The sequence below is a fragment of the Panthera leo genome, chromosome C1, assembly GCF_018350215.1.
Source record: "Panthera leo isolate Ple1 chromosome C1, P.leo_Ple1_pat1.1, whole genome shotgun sequence".
Taxonomy (NCBI): domain Eukaryota; kingdom Metazoa; phylum Chordata; class Mammalia; order Carnivora; family Felidae; genus Panthera; species Panthera leo.
Genome location: NC_056686.1, coordinates 150,507,110 through 150,533,388, shown reverse-complemented (window position 1 = coordinate 150,533,388; position 26,279 = coordinate 150,507,110). Strand labels below are relative to the sequence as shown.

The following is a 26,279-nucleotide window of genomic DNA, read 5'->3' as shown; positions in this document are numbered from 1 at the left end:
AATTTTATTTCTAGAATTCTTCTTTAGAATTCTACTTCACCTAAGAGAATTAAAAATATAGTCCAGGGGCACCTGGGTGGCTCAGTAAGTTAAGCATCCAACCCTTGATTTTGGCTCAGGTCAGGATCCTGTGATTGGTGAGAGGGAGCCCCATGGAGGTCTCTGCACTGACAGTATGTAGCCTGCTTGGGATTCTCTCTCACCCTGTCTCTCTGCCCCTCCACCACTTGCATGCTCGCTCTCTCTCTCAAAATAAATAAACTTTTTATAAAAAAAATATAGTCCAGACAAAATCTCATATTGAATGTTTACAACAGCATTATATATAACAGCCAAAAGTGGAAACAACTCAAATGGCCATCAACTGACAAATAGTTAAACAAAATGTAGTATATACATATAATAGAATATCGCTCAGTCCTATAAAGAAATAAAATATTGAAAAAAAAAGAAATGAAATATTGATACATACTACAACATTGATGAACCGTGAAAATATTATGCTAAGGAAGCCAGATGCAAAAGGCCACATAGTGAGTGATTCTATTCATATGAAATGTTCACAAAATGCAAATATCTAAACAGAAAGCAGATTAGTGGTCATCAAGGTTTGGGAAAGGGGCACTGGGGAGCAACTGCTAATGGGCACAAGGTTTCTTTTGGGGGTGATGAAAAAGTTCTGGAAGTAGACAGTGATGAGAGTTATACAACAGCGTGAACTCACTAAAAACTACTGAATCATACACTTTAAAAGCTAAACTATAAAATAGCTCGAATTGCCAATCGTTTAATCTTTAGATGTCTTGCTATCATAGCCATCTGGCAGCTGTGAATGGATTCAGACAGCAGTCAAGGCAGATTCTGAGGAGGTTAGAAGATTATGCCTGGAATCCCACCACTTCTTTGCAGTCTTGCTCTAGAAAGGCTGCGTGGTCTGGATTCAGACCCAGAAGTGTGCCTTTAATTAACTTGACTGTCTGTTCTAAGCCTTCATCTCATCATTTGTAAAAACGGAGGCGAAAAAATAATAATAATAACTTACTGTGTCTTGTAAAAATTGGACCATAATATATTCAGAGAGCTTTGTCCTTAGTAGGCAATCAGTAAATGTTCCATTATCTTAGGGGACTTGCTCCTCATTTCTGAAGTATAAAATAATCTGGCCTAAAACAACAGAAATATTTTCTATTTCATTCAATCTATTGTTATTTCTGAAACTGATCGCCTGTAATGAAGTCTCTAGATGAGTTCCAGGTGAAGTTTTTTAAAAAAGTAATCACCTAATAAGGCACTAACCACTGGAATGAATGGCTGCCGCACTTTCATTCAAGCACTCAGTTAAATGTAGCCCTGAAATTAATTTATACTGGATTGTTTTCATAAGCATCAACTGTCCTAAATGATACATTTATGTAGAACAAGTGCCCAAGAAAACATTAGATTTAAACTAAGTGCTTAAGAAATCAAACCAAATGTTAAGATATTCATTGAATCACCTTTTTTGCTACACGTTGTGCCTAGTATTGAGAGGAAGAAGTGTCAAAAAAAGGTGTAAGAGCCACAGGCTTTGACTTCCAGACTTTAGCTGATCAGTGTTTATGGAGGACACTAGTGATCACGGGCCAGATCTATGAGATGAGGAGAATCCATCTTTCTGCATCATTATAAGGGGCTCACTATTAATACTCTGGTGGCTCTAGGAAGAGAAAAAATAATTTATTAAAGTAAAAGTGAAATATCAGTCTTTACTTCCTCTGATAATAGCCAACAAAAAAAATGATTGACTTTTAGCAAAAAAGAGTCAGAATTAGAACACAGTACTGATGCCTTGGGGGCTATAGGACTGTTTCTAGGCACAGAAAGAAATTATTTTTGGTAATTTCTTACAAAATGAAATTGTGGATATTAATTCTCTGTGTTTGAAGAATAAAATAGCTAAACAACGAATTACAACAAAGTAAATAAAATTTTATTGTAAAGTAGGATAATAGTCTGGAGAGCTTTATAAATTATCCTCTACTCTATGATTTTATTATTTCAGTATCACCAAAAATAGGCATATCTTTACAATACATCAGATAAATTGTGAATTGGCAGCATTGAGCAAGTTTCAGGCAGGGGGCAAGTCTGATTATAAGGCATAATGAATAGAAAAAAAGTGTTTATAACTCCATTTCACATTTTCTGCGTTTTTTTTTTTTTTTTTGGTATACAGATTTCAAATTTTACTTTTCTAATGGCTGAAGTTACTTCCTTTTACAGAAGCCTTTGAAAAATTGCAATGTTTTAATTGGTTCACATTAAAAACTCTTAGAAGCTTGAAGAAAAAAGTCTTTCCAGATGAGCAAGAGGTTGGATAAATGTAATGACATATGGTTTGTTTTTTATAGCTACAATATGCGAAAAATAGAAGCATAACACATGTATTCAATGATATATATGTATTTATACATATAAATATATATTCTGCTTATAAATTATGAGATAAGATTATTTTGTACAAATGCAATTTTGTTTTCTTTCTCTTTCTTGTTCCCTTTATGAATAAAAATAACAACTGAAACTTAGAACAATTTTAAACATCTCATTATACCAGGGATCTAGCAAAAGATAAAATCAATGTATGCAAAGCCATGATGCCACACAGTCCCCTGCTCACGCTTGTGAGCCTCAGGCTTGTGAGACCCCTACAGGGTCTCAGAGCCTCAGGGCAGGAAGATGTCTGATGATCTTATTACTGAATATTTCCTGACCCAGCAGGCTTCCTCTGAATCATTCCAGATGGATGGGTCACAAACTGTTCCTTAAATGTTTCTCAGTAAGGGTACTTCTCACATCCTCTGGCAAACTCAGAACATCCCCTGGTAGTTCTTCCTTTATTGTCCCTGGATGCCTGAGCCCATCAGGTCACTCATAAACAGGTTTTTATACTTATAGCTCATAAACATTAGATTTTTACATTCTGTGTACTCAATTTTTAAATTTTCAAAGGCTATTGTTAAGTGAATATACTTTCGTCATCAAAGCTTAAAAAAATCTCAAACTTTTCTCTCACATACTATTTATTTATTTATTTATTTATTTAGGAAGGCTCACACCTTTTCAGAAGGCTGTGGAAATGAGTGTTCTAATCTAGGAAGAACATGGCATATGGAGAGGATTATCTCTGAGAAACAAAAATGAACTTGAAACTCACAAGGCAATTTTACCTGTCACGCCCAAGTCACGCCTCCTGCCTCCCGAAGCCCAGGCATACCCTCTGGAAGAATGTAGTGATGCAATCATGATTCCCTTACCCTTAAATGGTGGCTCCCTTGCCCTGCCTTCACGGCAGTTGTTTCTCTATTACCCAGGTGCTGTCCTGTGCTACCAATTCACCTCTAGACTTTGTTGCTCACCATGTGTCTCCAAACATTTATTTTACCTAGCTCATACTTAGTAAACTAAAGGATCAATCTCTTTATTTATTTATTTATTTACTTACTTACTTACTTATTTATTTGATGTTTTTATTTATTTTTGAGAGAGAGAGAGAGAGACAGTGTGAGCGGGGGAGGAGCAGAGAGAGAGAGGGAGACACAGAATCCGAAGCAGCCGCCAGTCTCTGAGCTGTCAGCACAGAGCCCCACACGGGGCTCCAGCCCACGGACTATGAGATCATGATCTGAGCCGAAGTCAGAGGCTTAACCAAGTGAGTTACCCAGGCACCCTTTAAACTCCTTTTTTTAAAGGTAAAATTAGTACACTGTTTTTAAAAGGTAAAATTGGTATAATTATATGTTTCAAGCATACAACAGGGTAGTTTAATATTTATATATACCACACAGTGACCACAAGACTGGTTACCATCCATTACCATAAAATTGAGCCCCAATACTCCTCCACTTACCTCCAACTCCCTCCACCTCTGTAAAACCACCAATATATTCTCTGTATCTATGGGTTTGTTTTTGTTTTCTTTGTTCATTTGTTTTGTTTTTAAGATTTCACGTATAAGTGGATTTCACATAGAAGATTTTCTTCTTTTTTTATAGTTGAGTAGTATTTCATTGTGTGTGTGTGTGTGTGTGTGTATTCCATCATGTGTATGGAACCCATTCACTTACAATGGACACTTAGTTGTTTCCATATCTTGGCTACTATAAATAATAATCAGCATAGGGGTGCATATATGTTTTCAAATTAGTGTTTGCATATTCTTTGGATAAATACTCATAAGTGGAATAGCTGTACTATATGGTGTTTCTATTTTTGCTTTCTTGAGGAATCTCCATACTATTTTCCATAATGGCTGCACCAATTCACATTCTCACCAAAGTGGGTACTTTTCTCCACATTCTCTCCAACACTTATTGTTTCTTGTCTTTTTTATACTAGCCAGTCTAATAGATGTGAAGTGGTATCTTATTATAATTTTGATTTGCATTTTCATGATAATTAGTGATGTTAAACATCTTTTCATGTACCTGTTGTCCATCTATATGTCTTCTTTGGAAAAATGTTCAGATCTTCTGCCCATTTTTTAGAGTTGTTCTTTTGTTGTTGAGTTGTGTGAGTTGCTTACATATTTTAAATATTAGCCCCTTATCAGATATATGATTTGCAAATATCTTCTCCTATTTGGTAGTTGCTTTTTTGTTTTGGTGATGGTTTCTTTCAGTGTGGAGAGGTTTTATAGTTCCATATAGTCCCATGCAGCCCTATTTGTTTATTTCTGCTTTTGTTTCCTTGGCCTTTAGAGTCAGATGCAAAAAAACAAAAACAAAAACAAAAACAAAAAACAAAAAAAACCCCACATTGTTAAGACCAACATAAAGGAGCTTACCAACTGTATTTTTTCTAGGATATTCATGGTTTCAGGTCTTATATTCACATCTTTAATTCATTTTGAATTAATTTTTGTGTATGGTGTAAAACAGTGGTCCAGTTTTATTCTTTGCATGTGGCTGTCCAGTTTTCCAATACCCTTTTTTGAAGAGACTGTCTTTTCGTCACTATATGTTCTTGCCTCCTTTGTCATAGATTAATTGACTATATACAAGTGATTGTATTTCTGGACTCTCTATTCTTTTTCACTGAGCTCTGTGTCTGTTTTTATGCCAATACTGTACTGTTTGATAGTTTTGTAGTTTAGTTTGAAATTAGGGAGTGTGATATCACCAGCTTTGTTCTTTCTCAAGATTTCTTTTGATATTCAGAATCTTTTATAGTTCCATACAAATTTCGAAACTATTTGATCTAAGTCTGTGAAAAATGCCACTGGAATGCTACAGGAATCTTAATAAGATTTCACTGAATCTGTAGATTACTTTGGATAGTATGAACATTTTAATAATATTAATTCTATCAGTCCATTAGCACAGATTATCTTTCCATTTATTTGTGTCTTAATTTTTTTTTACTATTTTACAGCTTCTTTTTCATTTCTGATTTTATTTGAACTCTCTTTTTTTTCTTGATGAATCTAGTTAAAGGTTTGTCAATTCTGTTTATCTTTTCAAAGACCAGCTCTTACCTGTATTCAGCTTTTCTATTGTCTTTTTAGTCTCTATTTCATTTATTTCTTCTCTGATCTTTATTATTTCCTTCCTTCTACTAACTTTGTGCTTTGTTTATTCTTTTTTTTTCCTAGTTCCTTGCAGTAGTAGAGCTGCATTGTTTATTTGAAAATTTTCTTATTTCTTCAGGTAGGCTTACATTTAAATTTCCCTCTTAAAACTTCTTTTCCTGCATTCCATAGATTTTGAACTGTTGTATTTCCGTTTTTATTTGTCTTCGGGTATTTCTTCATTTTCCTTTGATTTCTTTGTTGAACCATTCAGTACCATGTTGTTTAATCTCCATATATTTGTGATCTTTCCCATTTTGTTTCTGTAATTGATTTTTAGTTTTATATCATTGTGGTCTGACAGATGTTTGATATAATTTCAATTAAGTTTATTGAGACTTGTTTTCTGGCCTAAAAGGTTATCTATCCTGGAGAATGTTCCATGTGCACTAGAGAAGAATATATATTCTGCAAGTTTTGGATGGAATGTGCTGTATATATCTACTAAGTCCATCTGGTCTAATGTGTCTTTTAAGGCCAATGTTTCCTTATTGCTTTTCTGTTTGGGTGATCTATCGATTGATATAAGTGGGGTATTAAAGTCCCATACTATTATTGCATTGTTGTCCATTTCTTCTTTCATGTCTGTTAATATTTTATTTATAGATTTAGATGCTCCTATACTGGGTGCATAAATATTTACAAATGTTATATTCTTTTGTAGGATTGACTCCTTCATCATTATGCAATGCCCTTCTTTGTCTTTTATGATAGTCTTTATTTTAAAATAAATTTTTTTCTTTATTTTTGAGAGAGAGACAGAGGACAGAGTGCAAGTGGGGAGGAACAGAGAGAAGGAGACACAGAATCCGAAGTGGGATCCAGGCTCTGAGCTGTCAGCACAGAGCCTGACGCAGAGCTTGAACTCATGAACCACGAGATCATGACCTAAGTTGAGGTCGGGTGCTTAACCAACTGAGCCACCCTGATAGTCTTTATTTTAAAATCAATTTTGTCTAATATAAATATAGCTACACCAGTTTTCTTTTTGCTTCCATTTGTATGGACTATCTTTCTTCATCCCTTCACTTTTAGTCTGTGCGTGTTGTTAGATCTGAAGTGAGTGTTCTGTAGGCAACATATAGATGTTTATTTGTGTTTGTTTTTTTGTCCATTCAGCCACTCTAAGTCTTTTAATTGGAAAATTTAGTTCATTTACTTTTAAAGTAATTATTGACTGGTATGTACTTAGTATCACTTTGTTGATTGTTTTCTGGCTGTTTTTGTAGATCTTCTGTTTCTTTCTTCTTCTCTTGTTTTCTTTCCTTGTGGTTTGATTTTCTTTAGTGTTATGTTTGGATTCCTTTCTCATTGTCATTTGTGTATCCATTATAAAGTTTTCCTTTGTATGTACGTATGCATGTATAGAATTTTATTTTGTCTCTTAACTAATTATTATAATTTTACTACCTTCTGTAGCTTTATGAGTAGTGTAACTAATTTTATTATATATTTACATTTGCCAGTGAGATTTTTAACTTCATATGCTTTGTTGTTACTAGTTTGTGCTTTTTCTTTTCAGCTTAATGGAGTCCCCCTAACATTTCTTGTAAGGTCATTTTAGTGATGATAAACCCTTTTATTTTTTGCTTACCTGGTAAACTCTTTATTTCTCCTTCAATTATGAGTGATAATATTGTCAGGTAGAGTATTCTTGGTTGGAAGTTTTTTCCTTTCAGCACTTCGAATATATCATGTCACTTCCTCTGACCTACAAAGTTTCTGCTGAAAAATCAGCTAATCATCTTATGGGGAGGTTCCCTTGTATATAACAAGTTGTTTTGTTTTGTTTTGTTTTTTACCATTTTTGATATTCTCTCTTTGTCTTTAACTTTTGACATTTTGATTATAATGTGTGTTGGTGTGGATCTCTTTGGGTTCATCTTATTTAGAACTCTCCATGATTTCTGGAGCTGGATGTCTGTTTCCTCCCCCAGTTTAGGGAAGTGTTAAGCCATTATTTCTTCAAATAAGTTTTCTATCCCTTTCTCTCATCTTCTTCTGGGACCCCAATAATGTGGATATTATTTCACTTGATGTTGTCCTACAGGTTAAATAGTCAAGCTCTTTAGCTTTCAAAGTAACTGATTAATTGGTGCTAATGTCCTACCCCCACATTTATTTTATTATAGCTTTAATTTACCTTATTGTTTTTGGAAAATTTCAAACTTATACAGTATAAGCAAAATCCCATAATAAACCCTATTTACTCATCAGCCAGTTTCAACAATTATCAATAGTCAGCCATATTTGTATCATTTATACTTCCTCCAACATGTCTTTTTAAATTTTATATATTTTTTCTTTTAGTTAAATTTTATATAAATTGAAATCACAAATCTTACCTGTACCATTTTGACAATTGGACAAACCTGGATACCACACACTCCTTTAACAAGATAGGATATATCTATCTCCCGAGAAAGTTTCCTCCTAGACTATCTCCTCCCTTCCTCTTCCAAGGACAACCACAGTTCTGATTTTTTTTTAACCTTAGCTTTGCCTATTCTTGAACTTCTAAAAATGGATTCATACAGTATCCAGTGTTTTTATGTATATAGCTTCTTTCACTCAGCATAATATCTGTGAAATTCATCCATATTGCTTCCAGTATCAGTTATTCATTCTTTTTTTTTTTTTGTTATTGTTTAGAAGTATTCCATTGTATCAATTCCACACTACAATTTGTCTAGTATTTTGCTTAGGTACAGACAATTGAGTTGTTTCCAGTTTCTAGTTATTATAAATAAAGCTGCTGTGAATGTTTTCATACATGTCTTTTTGTAGATAAATGTTTTCATTTCTTTTGGGTGAAATTACTAGGTAAAGTGTAGTTGTTTATTTAGTTTTAAAGTTTAATCTTTTCCCAAAGTGGTTGCACTGTCACTTCTTTTTAAATTGAATTTTTTTTTTGTTATTTTGAATAGGATCATTAAATCAAGTGAACAAAAAAAACCACAGTGTAACAAGTATATGTTGAGAAGTATTCTTGGCATTGTATTTCGGTCTACCTGATTGTTCCATGCTTCCTCCTACGGGTAAGGGCTTCCATTAGTTTCTTGTGCATTCTTCCAGTTATTTTAATTTTTTTAATTTTTTTTTAACATTTATTCATTTTTGAGACAGAGAGAGACAGAGCATGAATAGGGGAAGGTCAGAGAGAGAGGGAGACACAGAATCCGAAACAGGCTCCAGGCTCTGAGCTGTCAGCACAGAGCCTGACACGGGGCTCGAACTCACAGACCACGAGATCATGACCTGAGCCGAAGTCGGACACCCAACCGACTGAGCCACCCAGGCGCCCCCTTCCAGTTATTTTAAATGCAGTGATGAGTAAATAAACATATATTTGTCCCATTCTCTCTCCTAACACAAAAGTGGCCTACTACGTATCCATAATGTACCTCCCTATTTCCACCTAACAACATATCTTAGAGTCCATATTGGTGAATAAAGAGCTTCTTCCTTGTTTTTTTTCTAAATTCTGCTCTATTGATGGCTCCTTGGATTGTCTCCGACTTGTTACTGTTATACACAATGCCACAATGAAGAATCTTGTACCCACATCATTATATATATATGTGTGTGTGTGTGTGTGTGTGTAGGAATAAAATTGGGACAAATTTTCAGAATGATGCATGAGCCTTACTAGGCCAAGGGTTATAGGTATTTGTATTTTGTAATATTGTCAAATTTTGCCTACAAACATTTTGTAACATGATGTGCTCCCATCAGCAATGCAAGAGAATTCCCTTTGCCCATAGCCTTGCTACCAGGGAAATACCATGAACCTAGATCCTTTCCATTCCCAAACATTGCAACCCAACCATTCGAAACAGCTGAGGAAAATCAACATGCAAAATTCCCATACTCCATGATTTTGTCAGGTGAGGTCCTAAGAAGAATTCGATACATAATTTGTGAGGCCAAGTGCAAAATAAAAATGCAGAACCCTTGGGGTGCCTGGGTGGCTCAGTTGATTGAGCCTCCGACTTCAGCTCAGGTCACGATCTTGCAGTCTGTGAGCTCGAGCCCCGCGTCGGGCTCTGTGCTGACAGCTCGGAGCCTGGAGCCTGCTTCAGATTCTGTGTCTCCTCTCTCTCTGCCCCTCCCCTGCTCATGCTCTGTCTCTCTGTCAAAAATAGAATAAACATTAAAAAAAATTTTTTAAGTGCAGAGCCCTTGATCAAAAGTCATTAAGAACTTCAAGATGATGAGAGCAGAGTATTAAGCCAAGCATGGGGCTCTCTAAACATATGGCTTAATGCAACAGCATAGGTTTTAGGCCCATAAAAGTTATCCCTGGTCTTAATCATCATAAAGAAAGCAAGAAATCTTTGAATAAATACCTTACTTTACTTTAAAACTTGATGTACATTTTTGTACTCTACTCCATACAATAATTATGTTTTATATTACATATACCAAGTCAAGTTGACCTTTCAGGAAAGTATATCATAGCTATTATGTGGCAATGCCCCCTGGCAGCCACCAGGCACCTCCCATATAGTCTGATGGCAGAACTCTAGATGGCATACCCCAGAATTTCCCTGCTCCTAGATAAGCTATTTAGCACTAGTCATATAAATACAAGGACACCGCTTTCTCTGCCTTACATATGAATAACTGAATAACTGCAACAATGGGAATTGAAGGCCACGTAGAGGCTGGCGTTGGGACAGTCATTGGAAGAAGATCCACAAGTCCACGTTGCACTTGATGTTTGTCTTATTTTCTGATAATACAATGTCCATTAGGGAGCCTGCTCTGCCCCTGCTAGGTAGGAGAGCAGAGCCCTATACAATGAGGCTCATAACGCTTCTGCATTTTCAGAATGCTTATTATTATGGTGTTGGGGACAGCCCAGAATCAGTGTTGGAGGGCTGGAGATGAAGCTAGAGGAAATTTCCTGAAAGAACTTGGCATAGGCACTTCTGAAATAACAGAAAGCAAATGCGGTGGAGGGGAACAAGTTATGTAGTAAGATATTGAGAGATATTGGAAAAGAACAAAGCCAGGGACCGCATTAAGGATTTTATATACATCATCCACAGAGCCCCCTTCTTAGGACTGCTCCACAAACAGGTAACACCTGAAAAGGAGGCCAACACAGAGGGATGAAGAGACATCTGTTCAAATAGGCAAAGACAAAAAATAGAACTGAATGTATAGTCAATGTACTCATGAGGACTGAGGTAAGAGAGAAGTAAACTAATCCACACTTTCAAGCCATTACTGTATTTATAAGTGTTATTCCACGTGTCCTGAGGAAGGCCACCTTTCTCTGCTCTTTCACCCCCTCTGCTGGTGGTGCTAAGAAGTAGTCCTCAGGTGAAAATACCAGCACACACCGAGAAGGTGAAGAAAATGAGATGGGTATTTTATACAACCAAGCTTCTCAAACTTTAATACGCATATTAATTGCCTGGGAATCTTGACAAAATGCAAATTCTTACTGGGTAAGTCTGGACTTGGGCCTGAGAGTCTGCATTTCTAGCCAGCTCGCTCCTAGGTGATGCTGGTTTTTGGACCACACTTTGATTAGCAAGGCTTTATACCATCGGTAATCACCAGTACAAACCCCTTTCCTGAGGTCTCCCAATTTCACATAGAACTGATCTCTGTGGCCGTTAACTGGCTTTACATCAAATAGTGGGTCCAAACCGTGATCAAACAGTTTAAGTTCCCTGGGAATGTTTCTCCAGCTGCTTCCACGATTTACTTCTGTAGAAGTCATTAGCTTTGGCATGCACTTGATGGTGTTCAAATATTGGAATCTAGCTAGGAAATGGTGCAATGATTTTGTCATATGGAATCACATTTTTATTTCACAACAGTCATTTAACCAACCCTCTTATTTTACAAATGAGGAAGCTGAGGCACAAAGAAAGGATGTGACTTGACCACAGTCACACAGCTTGTTGATAGCAGCCAGACTAAAATCTAATTACATTGACACTGTTCTCATGCCACCTGTCCAGGTCACTTCACATTTCTCTCTTTCTCTAAAGTGACCAGACTCGTGTCTGCTAAATCCTGTATATCTTTAAAGTCCCAAGTGGTGGGTCACAAAGCTCAGGAAATGTGACAATATGCATCTCATCTCAACAGTTTTCCTCACATTTTCTCTTTTGTGAATTAGTGTCCGGGTCTCTCATCAACAGTTAGTCTTTATATATCCATTAGAAGAAAAAAGAAATACTAGTTCCTGTCTTATTATCATTACCTATCTTGGATGTTTAATCCTCATTTTGCTGTATCCTTTCTGCCTGAATCCAATTTACCACAACAGGACACATTAGGTCTTAATCGATGTTTTAAAAAAATTCCTCTAGAAAATAGTACAAATAAATTTCGTAGGGTGGGGATGAGAAAATTCTGATTAAGTATGTGTCGAGCAAATGATTTATTACTTGGGTAGATGATAGAATGAACTGATTATTGCATTCAGATGAATGCATCATAACTAAACAACAAGCGGGAGGACTTGTAAGACCCCCAAATGAGGCCCTGCTCAAAGTGAGGTTAGCCATAGTCTGTGTAATTTCACGGGTTTTTTGTCTTCGGCATCAAAATTCACTTTAGAGTACTTAAGTGATTTTCATGCCTGACTGAGGGTGAAGGGTGAATTTCCAAACTGCCCTTTCCATTCCCAACAACAACAAAAAAAAAGCAAGAGAGTAAATAAAAAGTTTCCTGGTCTCCGAGGTCCCACCCAATATAAGCTTAGAATGCAGATGAGCAAAGTGAGTAGGCGAGTGAAATCGTTTGTAACAAAAACTCATTATTTACAGATGAGAAATTTATACTGTCAGCGTAATATCTGTGAGTCTAAACAACGCTGAGAGTATATAAATACAGTGCACTGTGCTGCAGAAGTACAGGGCTCAGGACACACACATCCAAAGTTCCGAAAAGAGGGTTCGCTCTCTCTCCACCTGCTCTGTTCCAGTCAAGTGTCAGAAGGTAAGACGAATCGGGAGTGATTGCAAGATTGTAAATCTTGTTTGGGGTACAGTTGAGTATTTTTATGGGGCAAAGTATTATGAATTAAGTGCTGTTCTTTCATCTTATACTTTATTAATCATAATACAGGGGGCGGAATCGAGATGAAAAAGTGATATAAAACGCATTTACATATATTTATTTCAACATAATGAAGCTGAAAAGTGCATTGGATAGATAATTCAATTTAAAGATATAAAATAGAAAGAAAAAGATTCAAATCAATGCCCTTGTAAGATTTAACAGTTATGAGGACTGCATTTTAAAAGTAAATGGTTAACATTTTGAAAAATAAATATTTTGCTAGGGTTTGATAAATGTATATACTACTTTGAACAGAAGGCGCCTTTTAAATTCAGCAGAAATGTGTCCATTAGAGACGCTATAACAGCAATTGCTCCTTACCAATGAAAACTTATGGCTTTCCAAAAGAACAGAGTCAACATCATCCTTCAAATATTCAAATTTCTGATAAGTCTATCAAAAAATCAACGTCCGTGAAATCAGTTCACTGTAAATGAGACATAGCATATTTGGTGCAGAAAAAAATACAGTCAGTTATTAAGAAGTCTTTGGATGGAACTGAGTAAAACCACTGATGAATAATTACCTCCCAGGAATTGAAGACCAATAATAATAAATAATATATCTAAAATGTCCACATCCTGAAAGGAAATTTAGTAAGTCTCTTCAGAAAAAAACAAGATGTTCTAAAGTACCCATTTAACTTAAGGACAAAGAACAATTTTACAAAGATCCTCAAAGGAGAAAATGATCAAGGCGTGTGTTTTTGCCATGTGCACGAAGGACTTAGCAGAGGAAATGAGCCAACCGGTTTGAAAAGGACTTATTTGGCCTACAACACCAATATATTTAGGGATATGCTATAATGTCACCTTACCTAGGTCTAAGGTTAATCTTTCTAAAAGGCTTCCTACACAAAGAATACTATCGTTACTATATTTTCCTTTGAATTTGAATGGCAATATGTGGTTCTTTAAAAAAACTGCAGATTCTCTCCTTAGACTGCCTGAAGGGGGGTAATTAAAATTCTTCTCTTATTGAGCAGGAGGTGGAGCTAAAATAACGTAAATATTTGCTTTCTCGGTAATGGTATTCAAACAATTAATCTGATTCTTCAAATGTTCACAATTACATAGGCTTCCACTAAATGAATAACTGACATCTTAAAAATCAGTTCCTTTTTCAGTAGAACTCATTTTGTTGACTGTAGAGGACTGAAGATACTCACTTCCCTACAGTTGCTTCTCTTTCAGTTCCCACAGTGGCAAAATCCCACCTGTTCTAAATCTGCCTCTGTAAAACATACTAGAAAATATTTTTTGGATCTTTGCGTAGAAGGAATTATTTAGGACTAAACCAACTTTTTAAAAATATTTTTTAATGTTTATTTATTTATCCTGAGAGAGAGAGAGAGCACGCATGAGCAGGGGAGGGGCAGAGAGAGGGAGAGAGAGAGAGAGAATTCCCAAGCAGGTTCCTCACTGTCAGCACAGAGCCTAAATGCAGGGCTGAAACTCATGAACCCTGAGATCATGACACGAGCTGAGATCAAGAGTCAGACACTTAACCACCTGAGCCACCCTGGCGCCCCTAGGACTACATTGACTTTTAACAGTGGGGCAATCCTAAAAAGAAATGCTTGCCACCATAATTTTTTTAAAAATTCCCCAAAGTATGAATTTACAATTGAGAATTATAATCAGAAGACACAACTTGCGTAGGTGACAAAGTTTCCTAAGTTTGCCAACTAGATGAACTGACCCAGAGCGAAATGCCAGATGAGGAACTTAATACTGATGAATGAAGAAGGATGAACCTGTAATTCCTAATGTGTTACTTTGTCTAATTGACCACTTAATCTAAAAAGACAGTATTTCAAAGAAAAAAAATACCACTGCAGGTACTACAGTCTGCGTGTTTTAGTGCCAAAAACAGATAGTAAATATGGCTAGGATGTTCAAGAAAAGATTGATAGTTTAAAATGTTAATATTTATAAAATCCTTATTTCAAACCAAATGCCATTTGCCAAAAGTACTCATTCAAATCATTTACAGATAAGCATAATCAAACATGGATTGAAATCCCCACTTCTCAAAGTAAACACGGTCGGTCTTAAAGGTAGCAGAGAGAAGCCCATGACCAATACTGGACTCAAAGGTTCCATTCGGTAAATAGAGAAGCGTGCCCTGTGGGGTCATGCTGCTCACATTCATATTGATCCCCATCCCGTCCACACTGCATCATCAGGTCCTTGGCATCCAATGGCTTCACAGGGCATCTGCTTGAGATACGAAGACAAGCAACCAGGTGTATCCCACAACCAAGCCTAGGGTGTCAGTAGCAGTGAATGACGTATCCTGGACTAAGTCCAATTATAAAACAACCTGGGGACTTCCAAGACTTCAGAAGCAAGCATTAATTTTCTTTATGACAGTGATCTCTTAGTTTCTTGGTTGTGATTGTTCAAGTTGCCAGAAGCATTAGTTTTTGTTGCAAATTGCTTGTCTTTAAAATGATTTTTCCCTTTAATTTAGAACAGGTCAAAGCACCCTAAAATACCTCAAATCTGTTGGCCGCTTTATAATTACAAAGTCTAGACCAAGTTACACTATTTAAAATATAAATGAATAATACATCTGAACCGACAGCTGGTATGCCAAGTTGTAGCCTGAGGCTGCTTTAAGATGGTTGAAATGCAGTATAATGTAAATGCTTGGAAGTGAAGGACTATTAATTGAAAGCCAGACTGATAGTGAAGGGGGTGGCATTATGGATAAAGTGCCATTCAGGCTAACCATATGTAGCATATCATCTACAGTAGATATTTTAAATGTTTATCATGGACATTTTTAATTTCAAGTCTGGAAATGAGCCTTCTGATCATTAACACAAGTGTCCTACACTAATGAAAGAGCTTAGTTGGTGGTACATAGCTTTTTTTTTTAATTGGGTGGAACATATCTTTTGTATCCTTTTTTGTCACCCCCCAAATCTGAGGAAAAATATAATCTACTATCTGAAATGAAGCAGGAAATATAATCAGAGTAAAGTTGATGACTAGCTTATACTTGCTATTTGTAATATTTACTTAGTCAAAATTGAACTAATCTAATTGGACAGGTTTAAATGTGGTTGCCTGTCTCCCCCCACCCGCACACCCCGCTCCCTGACTCTGTGTTCCCACAGGCAGCAAAAATGAAAAGCATTTACTTTGTGGCCGGATTGTTTGTAATGCTGGTACAAGGCAGCTGGCAACGTTCCCTTCAAGACACAGAGGAGAAATCCAGGTATTAAATCTCTAGACTTTAGCTAACATGATATTATGGTTAGAATACAGCCTGTTAAAACTATGATTCGTGAATAGGTCTCAGTAAAAGACTCTGCACATTTTCCAAATGTTCAAGGTATCATTGTGATACACGCTTTTCTGCAGTATAGATCAGAGTATGTGCTGTTTCATACCCAAAGGGGTGGGCAATGTTGAAAATTTATTACACAGTAAATTATAGCTCTTTCGAATCTTCAGTTGATCCTATCTGTACATTCATTACACACTGTAGAATAGATTATTTTCATGATTCATACCAACTTTGTGTCCTTTTTAAAAATAATGGCTGGTTGTTAGCTATAAAAGTCATATGTGTTCATGATAGAAACTATTTTAAAAACATGCAATTTCGTTTCCAGTGCTCAAACTTCATTATTCAGAGAAAACTGTTAATAATTTTGAAATTTGGTATATTACTTTCCTGTATCTTACGTGTATGGTGTATAAACGTATTCCAGATACTATGTTTTTTTTTCTCTTAGCATTATGTTGCTAGTTTTTTCTTATATCATTAAAAATACCTATTATATGTAAGACCTTTAATGCTTGCATTCTATTCCATCTCATAAATGTACAATATTTATTTAGCTATTCCTCCTTTATTGAACACTTAAGAATTCTTCAAATTTTCCCACCAAGAATACTGCAAATAACATTTTCCCCCCTAGACTTCTTACTATTTTCTGAGGATAGATTTCTAGTAGTAGAATTACTATGTCAAAGGGTTTTGAATGAGTCTAATTTTTTTATATTATCTTGCCAACTTGCTTTCCAGAAAAGTCACACACATACACATTCCCATCAGCAGTATAGAAATACTTCTCTCACACTATCCTCCCCAGTATTGAATCTTCACTAATTTGACAGGTAAAAATAGTATCTCATTTCTATTTCTGAGTATTAATCACATTGAATATTTCCCCATATTTACCATGCCAATGAACTGTTGATTTCTAGCATGCGTACTATCCACTATACAGTTTCAAATTACCAAGTGCACTTTTTCTTGTCTTTCTTTTTTTTAATGTTTTTAATCTATTTTAGAGAGAGAGAGAGAATGAGAGGGGGAGGGGCAGAGAGAGCATCTCAAGCAGGTTCTACCTTGTCAATGCAGAGCCCTATGTGGGGTTCAAACCCATGAACCATGAGATCATGACCTGAGCTGAAATCAAGAGTTTGATGCTTCATCAACTGAGCCACCTATGCACCTCTTTTGTCTTTCTTTGAATGTTTGTCTTTCTTCCAGCATTAGCTATCATATACCCAGGTAACTAAACTTTTTATATGAATATATGCAAAACAAAATTAGGAACATAAATCTGCTGCCCAGCAAATGATGTGGAATTTTTTACTCTTTTAAAATATTCAAGTCATTGATCTCTTCTGTCATTATTAGCACAATCATGAGTAGATGAATTAAGTGAAAAAAGATTTATTTAATCCCATTTCAGAAAAAAAAGATGCCAGGTGAAAAAATCTATTACTAGAATTCAGAATCAGAGTGTATTCAATTCCAATACAACTATGGAATTCCCATGGCAAGCCAAGGTGTCTCCGAACTACCCACTGAAATACTCAAGGCACCTGCCTTCCAGCGTCATACGGTGCAGTATTTTGTAGAGAAGTACTATTGAAGTGATTCTACTCTTGGGGAGAGATTTAGTTGTACCCATCACTGTTCTTTACAGATCATTCCCAGCTCCTCAGACAGACCCGCTCAATGATCCGGATCAGATGATTGAGGACAAACGCCATTCTCAGGGCACATTCACCAGTGACTACAGCAAGTATCTGGATTCCAGGCGTGCGCAGGATTTCGTGCAGTGGTTGATGAACACCAAGAGGAACAAGTAAGAGTCTGAACCTAGTCCAAAATTTGCACACAAATATATTACATAAATATGTCTAAAATTTCTCCTGACTGTTTTTTTTTTTTATCATGTTCATCAGTTAGTGCACATAGGCTCTTCCAATTTCGGTGATTTTCAAGGTTGGTGATACTGTCCTTTGTATTATTCCTTGAACGTCCCACCCTCTCACCCCTTCAGTCCCCTTATCTACCCTCCAATGGGACTTAGACTTTATATTCCCACCTGTGGTCTTAGCAATATTTACCCTCTTGGGCCATTTTCCTTTAAAATCAGAAGTTGACTTTTGTGAACCTGCAAGATTAGGAATCTAATTTCTGACCAAAAGATACAGCGAATTCACCATTCCCTTGTAGGGTTCAAACTCATGATTGTGATCACATTCAAAGTATCCTCTAGCCAAGTTAATCATGGTAAGGAATGGAAACAGATGCAGTCTTTTTCTTGTAGAATACAATCCAAGATACACATTTAAAATTACAGCCTAGCTGCACAGCATAAAGAGAGAAGAAGGCAAATAAGAACACAAGCCTATCGTAAGGCATACATTTTAATGTTGGATTTTCTTTGACAGTGTTGGGTTTTTTGCTACATCTAGGCTACTGGAGGAAATCATCTGCAAGGGTTTCACAGAGATGGTGGAATTTCACAATTTCTTTGGAGGATGGCCCACAAGGGGAAGGGAGTTATGCATACAAAGTAGCTAAAGGAATCTAAAAATCAGGAAAGGGCATAGATTTGTCTGGATAGAATAGAGGTGTGCCTGGGTGGCTCAGTCGCTTAAGCGTCCAGCTCGGGTCATGATCTCATTGTTCATGAGATCCAGCCCCACACTGGGCTCTTTGCTGACAGCACGGAGCCTGCTTGGGATTCTCTCTCTCCCTCTCTCTGTGCCCCTTCTTTGCTCATGCTCTCTCTCTCTAAAAATAAAAAGAAATAAACATTTAAAAAAAAAAAAGAAAAGAGAAGGGAGAGAGGAAGGGAGAGCAAGAGAGTAGACACAAGCCAACAGGAGAAACAGGAGAGACAGAGCGATTGACCAAAAGTTCTTAAGTGAAAGTTACAGCTACAGAAATGATGGTCATGGCCAGAAGAGACACTGGGAAAAGTTCCTGCCAAGGACTAGAGATGAGGCCTTTGGTAAAATGTGGAAAATCAGAAATTTGAAAAAAATGGAAACAGCTGTCCTCATTTCTAGAAAAAGAATGCCACAACTTGGTAAACTAATGTGAGACAATTATTTTCTTAGGCAGTTTCTGTTGTGTGTTTCAGATAAACCTTCTGGGGTAACACACATCAGGGAAACTGAGGGTGGCTCGTCACCCACCTACACAGAGCACTCTGCACATGCTTGAGGGTGAAATGGAGCCCTCTTCTTAGCTTTCCTCGTTGCTGGCCCATCACACGTTTCCTTTAGTCCATTATCCTGTGGTCCTTTTGCTGGATTTTGAGAGGGCCCTTGGCTTTCCCTAGAAGCATTGCATTAACTCTGACCCCATGTGGACTAATAACAAACAGCCGCCTTACCTGCAAGTAGCACAGCACGGTGCAGAACCCACTTATATTGAGACCGAAGTGAATGCAGCTTTAATAATCAATGGCACAGACAAGCAGGGGAGCCGAAAATGAGTAAGCCGATAGAGTGGAGGGGCTTTAGCCCGCTTTCATTGTTACTAGCCCTGTCCCATCATCCTTCACTCCAGGTAATTGATGTAGCTTCAGGATGATCCCCCGGCTACCCTCATCTCCCAAATCTCCCTCAGCCCCTTCTACATAGGATCCTGAACCCCAGGCTGCACTGTTTAAAGGTGAGAACCATATTGCTAAAGAGACAGATCTTCAACTTAACTTTCACATTTCGTTCAGGAATAACATTGCCAAACGTCATGATGAATTTGAGAGACATGCTGAAGGGACCTTTACCAGTGATGTAAGTTCTTATTTGGAAGGCCAAGCTGCCAAGGAATTCATTGCTTGGCTGGTGAAAGGCCGGGGAAGGCGAGAGTAAGTCTGTACATTCTTATTTAACATTTTTTTTTTTGCATGATGCTGAAAACTTAGACTACAGTTATCTATATATGGATCTGGATTACAGAAGCAATTAGTATAGTCTCACAATGTGAGGAAATAACTCATATTGGTGGGAGACAGTCTACAAAAGTCTAGTCTGTTTTACTTTTGATAGCAAGGATTAATAATATTTGTAATTAATTATTATTTTCTATTAGAGTGGCATTGTAATTAGGGCATTCATTTGTCAATCCAGAACACTCTTGATAACAAGTAGAATGCTTTTTTGGTAACTGTACGAAGACAACCGGCTTAAACAAGAACTGTCTTGGGAAAACTAGGTTTAAGGAAAAAGGAGACACAATGCTGAAAACAGAAAGTCCGACTGCAAATATTTACACATGGGATCATATATATATGTGTGTGTGTGTGTCAGGATTCAGGTAAAAATGTGATGAAGACTAAAAGGAAGACAATTTAAGATGTGTAATGAAATGACCCTCAAAGCACAGATACGTGGGAACAGCCATAGATTTAACGATATGCCCATTTTTTTAATAGGGCTGTCATATAGACAATCACCAAATTGTCAAAGTTGAAAATGAAGCTAGAGCCTTTTGGGACTTTCTTGGAACTTACCACAACCAAACAGATTCCTGAACCATCTCATTTTCTCCTGATCATTTTGATTGACATTTGAAATATGAGAGGCAGGAAATTCATGTTCAACTCTTTTTTTTTTCTTAAGTGAGATTTAAAACAAGTTCACTGAGCCTTAAAGAGAGCTTAAGGCAAAAGGAAACTAGTATTGTTACTGACTTAAAACATGATCAAACCGATGAAACTAATTGGTAAAATAGTCACTTACACTTGAGGATATTTTGTAGTGTTTTAATGTACCGCAAAAATTCCTGCCAGAGCAAACCATTCAAAGAGGAAATGTTATATGGACTAAACTTTAATCGGCTAATCCTGTACTTTGCCAGGCTGTTCAGACAATCACTAGTTTTACGAGACATCATACATTTTTCTGATTTATAGACGAATTAGTCTCAGTAATAACATCTGTGCTGCCAATACACTAAAATATTCGAAGCAACCTGGAATATTGAGAAGGGCACGAAGCTACTCCTTAGGTCTGGTTTCAGTTCCCAACTCTGCTCTTTCCTACCTAAATCATTCCCTTGCCCACATGCAGGTTTCTGTGAGGCTTTTCATAGCAGGCCCCTCCCCCGGGAAATAGAAACTTACTGTTTTCTCAGTGACCCTCACACATGCTACCAGGGATAAGCAATCAATAAGCACTTACTTAAAACCTTTAACCACTCATTTGGCCCTTATTCCTTCAGTTTCCCAGAAGAAGTCACCATTGTTGAAGAATTACGCCGCAGACACGCCGACGGCTCTTTCTCCGATGAGATGAACACAGTTCTTGACAATCTTGCCACCCGGGACTTTATAAACTGGCTGCTTCAGACCAAAATTACTGAGAGGTGACACCATTTTAGTTAATTCTGAAAACCATCAAAACTTTCATAACTATTATCACACAGGCTACAGGTGGTTCCCGGTGTGGGGAAGAGGGTCTTTATTTAGTCTCTTGGTATATAATCAAAATTATGAATCCTTTAAGAAAACATTATTATATTCACTTTTCATCAGTAAGATTTATTCATTTACCCCTCTACTGCAAAAAGCATTTCCTGAGTGTCAATAAGGGATAAGGCATTAGGAACACAGATATGAATGAAACATGCAGATGTTAAGGCATTTGCATATTAATGTCATATTAAAAATTGCTATTTATGGTGACATTTTAGCACATAGGAAAACACCAGTATACATGGTATTATGTCCTTACTGTAATAAGCATAGTAGTAAAAGTTTAAACACCAAAACTTAACCACTTATTTTCATAGGTTATAATTGCTTTTTATAATTTTTCATAAACTTTATATTTCATCATAGGGGAACTTTAGGATAAGTCGTCTCTGCAAATGTTTGAAGAGTTGAAAAGACTAAGGGATTTATAAGATGAAAAGATTGATGAACAAATTTTATCAAAGTAAATCACTGAAATATTTCCTGGATAAGTTAACTACTAAGTGTCATCTAAGTGTCATAGCTATTGTTAAATTCACTACCTTTTTTTTTTTTAATTTCTAGGAAATAAGTATGTCACTGTTCAAGATCACTTCACATCACCTGCCAACCACATGGAATATTTGAAATTTTAAGTTCTGTAAATTTAAGAGATGTATCCTGAAGCCATATAGCTTTGCATGCTAATAAATAACTTTTCTTTTAATATTGTGTGACCAAAGATTGTAAACGGAATAAACCATGGTCAAAGAGTTGTTAAAATACCAGCTTTAAAATGTGGAAGTGCAAAATTCTCTCCTTTTCTTATTTTGGATGAAGTACCCTAACCTGCTTACATTTAGCAATGAAATTACTTTTCTGTGATGTAATTTGTACATATAAATTATTTCAATCATAACATATCTGCATTGTAATGATAAGATAAAGGAAGGACTAGTAGCCACAGTGGTGAAACTGGAAAGAGAAATTCCTTCTTGAAACATTTGTCATAAAAATGCTCTGCTTTCAATATATAAATGGTAGATAAATAAAATTTTCAAGCTTCTTTACCATTGTCTGCCTTCTCTCTTCTTCATGACCCCACTCCTTCCAAACACCCCTTCTTCCTAAGCTCATAGCCCATGAGCCAAATCTGGTGCCCAGACATGGCTTCACGATTTGAATGTCTGCACCGTGCTTTGTGGGCAACCCTGAAAAAATATATAAATGTATTGATTTCTGGCTTATCTTTAAAAATTAAATCATCAGTTGGGGCGCCTGGGTGGTTCAGTTGGTTGAGCGTCTGGCTTTGGCTCAGGTCATGATCTCGCTGTCCGTGAGTTCTGGCTCTGCATCCGGCTCCGCACCAGGTTCTGTGCTGACAGCTTAGAGCCTGGAGCCTGCTTTGAATTCTGGGTCTCCCTCTCTCTCTGCTCCTCCCCCGCTCATGCTCTCTCTCTCTCTCCTTCAAAATAAATAAAAACATTTAAAACTTTTTTTAAAAAATAAATAAAAATTAAATCATCAAGCAATATTAAGCTGCAAAACAAATCTCATCTGGAGCTAAGTATCAGCTATCTCTGGAAGAGTCACATGCTCATAGTCAATTTTGTTTATTTAAAAAAAAAAAAAAAGCTATTGTTTTTCTGGTCTATATTTCATTTATTTCCACTCTGATCTTTTTTATTTCCTACCTTCTGCTAACTTGGGGCTTAATTGTTCTTGTTTTTCTAGATCTTGAGATGTAAAGTTAGGTTGTTTGAGATCTTTTGATTTTCTCAATATACACATTTATCACTTTAAACTTCCCCCTGCTTTTGCAACATTCTCTGTATTTTGGTGTGCTATGTTTCCATTTTCATTTGTTTCAATATTTTTTTTTAATTTCCTTTTGGATTTCTTCTTTGATCTATTGGTTGTTCATGAATGTGTGCCTAGAAACTTCTCAGGTCTCCTTTGTTGATTTCTAGTTTCATACCACTGCGGTAAGAAAAGATAGTTGGTAGTTGGTATGATTTCTATCTTCTTAAATTTGGTGAGACCAGCTTTGTGGCCTATCATATGACCTATTCTGAAAAGTGTTCTATATGCACTTGAGAATAATGTGTATGCTGCTGCTGTTGGGTGGAATGTTCTAGAAATGTCTGTTAGGTTAATTTAGTCTAATGTATGGTTCAAGTTCAACATTTCCTAGTTGGTTATTGGTTTGGATAATCTGTCCATTGTTGAAACTTGGGTATTACAGTCCCCTACTACGACTATGATTATAACAATATAATCCATCCAACAATAACATCCAATATTGTTATCCATTTCTGCCTTTAGATATGTTAGTATTTGCTTAATATATTTAGGTGCTCTTATGTAGGGTGTGTCTATATTTATGACTGTTATATCTTTTTGATGAATTGACCCCTTTATCAACATATAATGACCTCTTTTCTGTTACTGCTTTGGCTTAAAGTCTATTTTGTCGGATGTAAATATAGCCACCCCTACTTTCTTTTGGATTCCACTTGTATGGAATATCTTTTTCCATCCCGTCAGTTTGAGCCTATGTGTGTCCTTAAAGCTAAAGTGAATCTTTTATAGGCAACATATAGTTAGGTCATGGTTTTTAATCCATTCAACCTACTCCAGGCCTTTTGATTGGTGAATTCAATCCATTCACATTTAGAGTAATTTTTTTTAATGCTCATTTAATTTTGAGAGACAGAGAGAGAGAGAGAGCACGAGCAGGAGAGGGGCAGAGAGAGAGGGAGACACAGAATCTGAAGCAGGCTCCAAGCTCTGAGCTGTCAGCACAGAGCCTGACATGGGACTCGAACTCACAAACTGTGAGATTATGACCTGAGCCAAAGTCAGATGCTTCACCAACTGATCCACCCAGGCGCCCCTACAGTAATTATTGATATGGAATGCCATCTTATTCATTGTTTTCTGGCTGTTTTATAGTCCAATTGTTTTTTTCCTCTGTTTCTGCTTCCCTTTGTTAATTGGTGATTTTACATGTTTTTTTTTTCTGTTAAACAATGGTTTTATTAACATAAAAACATACATACCCACAAACTATAAAGTGCTAAGAAACTTAAATATTTAAGTCATAGCAAGCAGGTGGCAATTCAACATCCAAGGCCCCCAGAATGCTTGAAGGAGACCACAGCAGATTATACCTCCAGAGTTAAGAGGGCATTTTTAGAGGGGAAAGGGAGCCACATGTAATAGTTTTTCAAGCTTCCACTTCTCATCCAGCCTCATGGGAAGCATTCTCTTCAAGAGGAGGTATGCCATTTCATATTCCTCAAGCAGGTCAAAACTCTTGAAGACTAGAGGATATAAAGGAAAGAATTTTTCTATTTCTAGATCAGCATCACTCAAGGCAGGAATGGAACTTTTTGCTTTAACAGTCTTCCCAGTCATCTGTTTCACAGGGAACTTTGTCTATTTCTGTTTGAGGGCTCCATTAGTCTTTACTGACTTTTCTGTAGTTATGTTAACAGTTCTCAAAGCCTTTCTGGAAGCATTAGATAAGGCTGGTGGAGCACCAAACATTTTGCCAACATGTGGCATTGAAACCTGAGATCTCCCATTGAAGGCTCTGGCTTGAAGTCCAGATTCTAGCTTTAGCCCATCCTTAGGTGCTACACAGGTACCTGGATCACCATTTTTCCCTAACAACAAAGATCATAGCAGCCATTCTGGATTAGGCAAGTCTCAGCCTCTTTTTCTGCTTTTGATTCCCCTTTCTTTATCTTTTGTGAATCTTCTCTAGATTTTTGCTTTGTGGTTGCTCTAAGCTTACATAAAAACATCTTATAGATAAAGCAGTACATTTTAACTTGACGGTGACCTCACTTAATTCACATTCAAAAGCTCCACCAAAAGCCCCACAAAAGCTCTAAATATATATATATATGTATATACATATATACATATATATATATATATATATAGAGAGAGAGAGAGAGAGAGCATGCACAAGGGAGAGGGGCAGAGGAGAGAGAGAATCTTAAGCAGGCTCCAAGCTGAACCTGCTGCGGGTCCAAGCTGCAGCTGCTCCAAGCAGGCTTGGAGCCTGATGCGGGTCTTGATCCCACAATCCTTGGATGACGATATAAGAGCTGAAATCAAGAGTCAGACGCTCAACTGACCGAGTCACCCAGGTGCCCCCCTTTATATTTTAGGTGTCACAATCTACCTCTTTTTTTATTTTGTATTCTGCAGATGCTTTCTATTGCATTTTTCATTTCATTCACTGAATTCTTCAGCTCTAGAATTCGTTTGGTCCTTTTTATGATTTCTATCTCTTTGCTAAATTTTTCATTTTGTTCATGTATTGCTTTCCTGATTTTCTTTGAATTGTCTTTTTGTGTTCTCTTGTAGCTCATTGGGTTACCTAAAAATAGCAATTTAGAATTCTTTATCGACTAGATTGCAAAATTCTGTGTCTTTGAGTTCAGCAATTGGAAGATTATTGTTATCTTTTAGTGATGATATGTGTTCTTGATCCTTCGTGCTTCTAGAGTTTTGCATTGCTGCTTTCATATTCAAGGTAGTAGACACACTCTCAAATCTTTACTAGTTGCCTTCAAGTAGGATATACTGTTCATTGGCCCTATTATATGAGGGGCTTCTCTGACCTTTTATGGATACATCCACTCTACACTTCCTACTGCCTCTTGTGGAAGAATTCTTAAGCTTTTGTGTCTTCTCTGGTTCTTATGATTCACCAGGCTGGCTGCTGGAAACCTATCTTCTGTTTTCCAAAAGGTGGCACTATAGCTCAAGTTTGTGATTTCTCCCTTGCTCAAAGACCCTGATCTAATTTTATGAGCGTACTCCATTTACCAGAGC

General features: G+C 36.7%; 1 protein-coding gene and 1 pseudogene across 1 annotated transcript; one reads left to right on the top strand and one right to left on the bottom strand.

Moving 5' to 3' along the window:
* Nucleotides 1-15,833: 15,833 nt before the first annotated feature.
* On the top strand, nt 15,834-21,341 carry GCG (glucagon). Its single transcript, XM_042953143.1, has 4 exons — nt 15,834-15,925; nt 17,655-17,816; nt 19,701-19,838; nt 21,194-21,341. The coding sequence occupies exons 1-4, from the start codon at nt 15,834-15,836 to the stop codon at nt 21,339-21,341; spliced, it is 540 nt and encodes a 179-aa protein (XP_042809077.1).
* A 3,172-nt stretch (nt 21,342-24,513) lies between these two features.
* On the bottom strand, nt 24,514-25,122 carry LOC122228469 (annotated as a pseudogene).
* Nucleotides 25,123-26,279: the final 1,157 nt, after the last annotated feature.

What these genes read in the sequence shown, in the direction of transcription:
- GCG (XM_042953143.1), top strand. Translation starts at nt 15,834, where the DNA reads ATGAAAAGCATTTACTTTGTGGCCGGATTGTTTGTAATGCTGGTACAA. An exon ending in GACACAGAGGAGAAATCCAG is followed by an intron (nt 15,926 to 17,654) that starts GTATTAAATCTC and finishes TGTTCTTTACAG; the next exon opens with ATCATTCCCAGCTCCTCAGA. An exon ending in AAAGGCCGGGGAAGGCGAGA is followed by an intron (nt 19,839 to 21,193) that starts GTAAGTCTGTAC and finishes TTATTCCTTCAG; the next exon opens with TTTCCCAGAAGAAGTCACCA.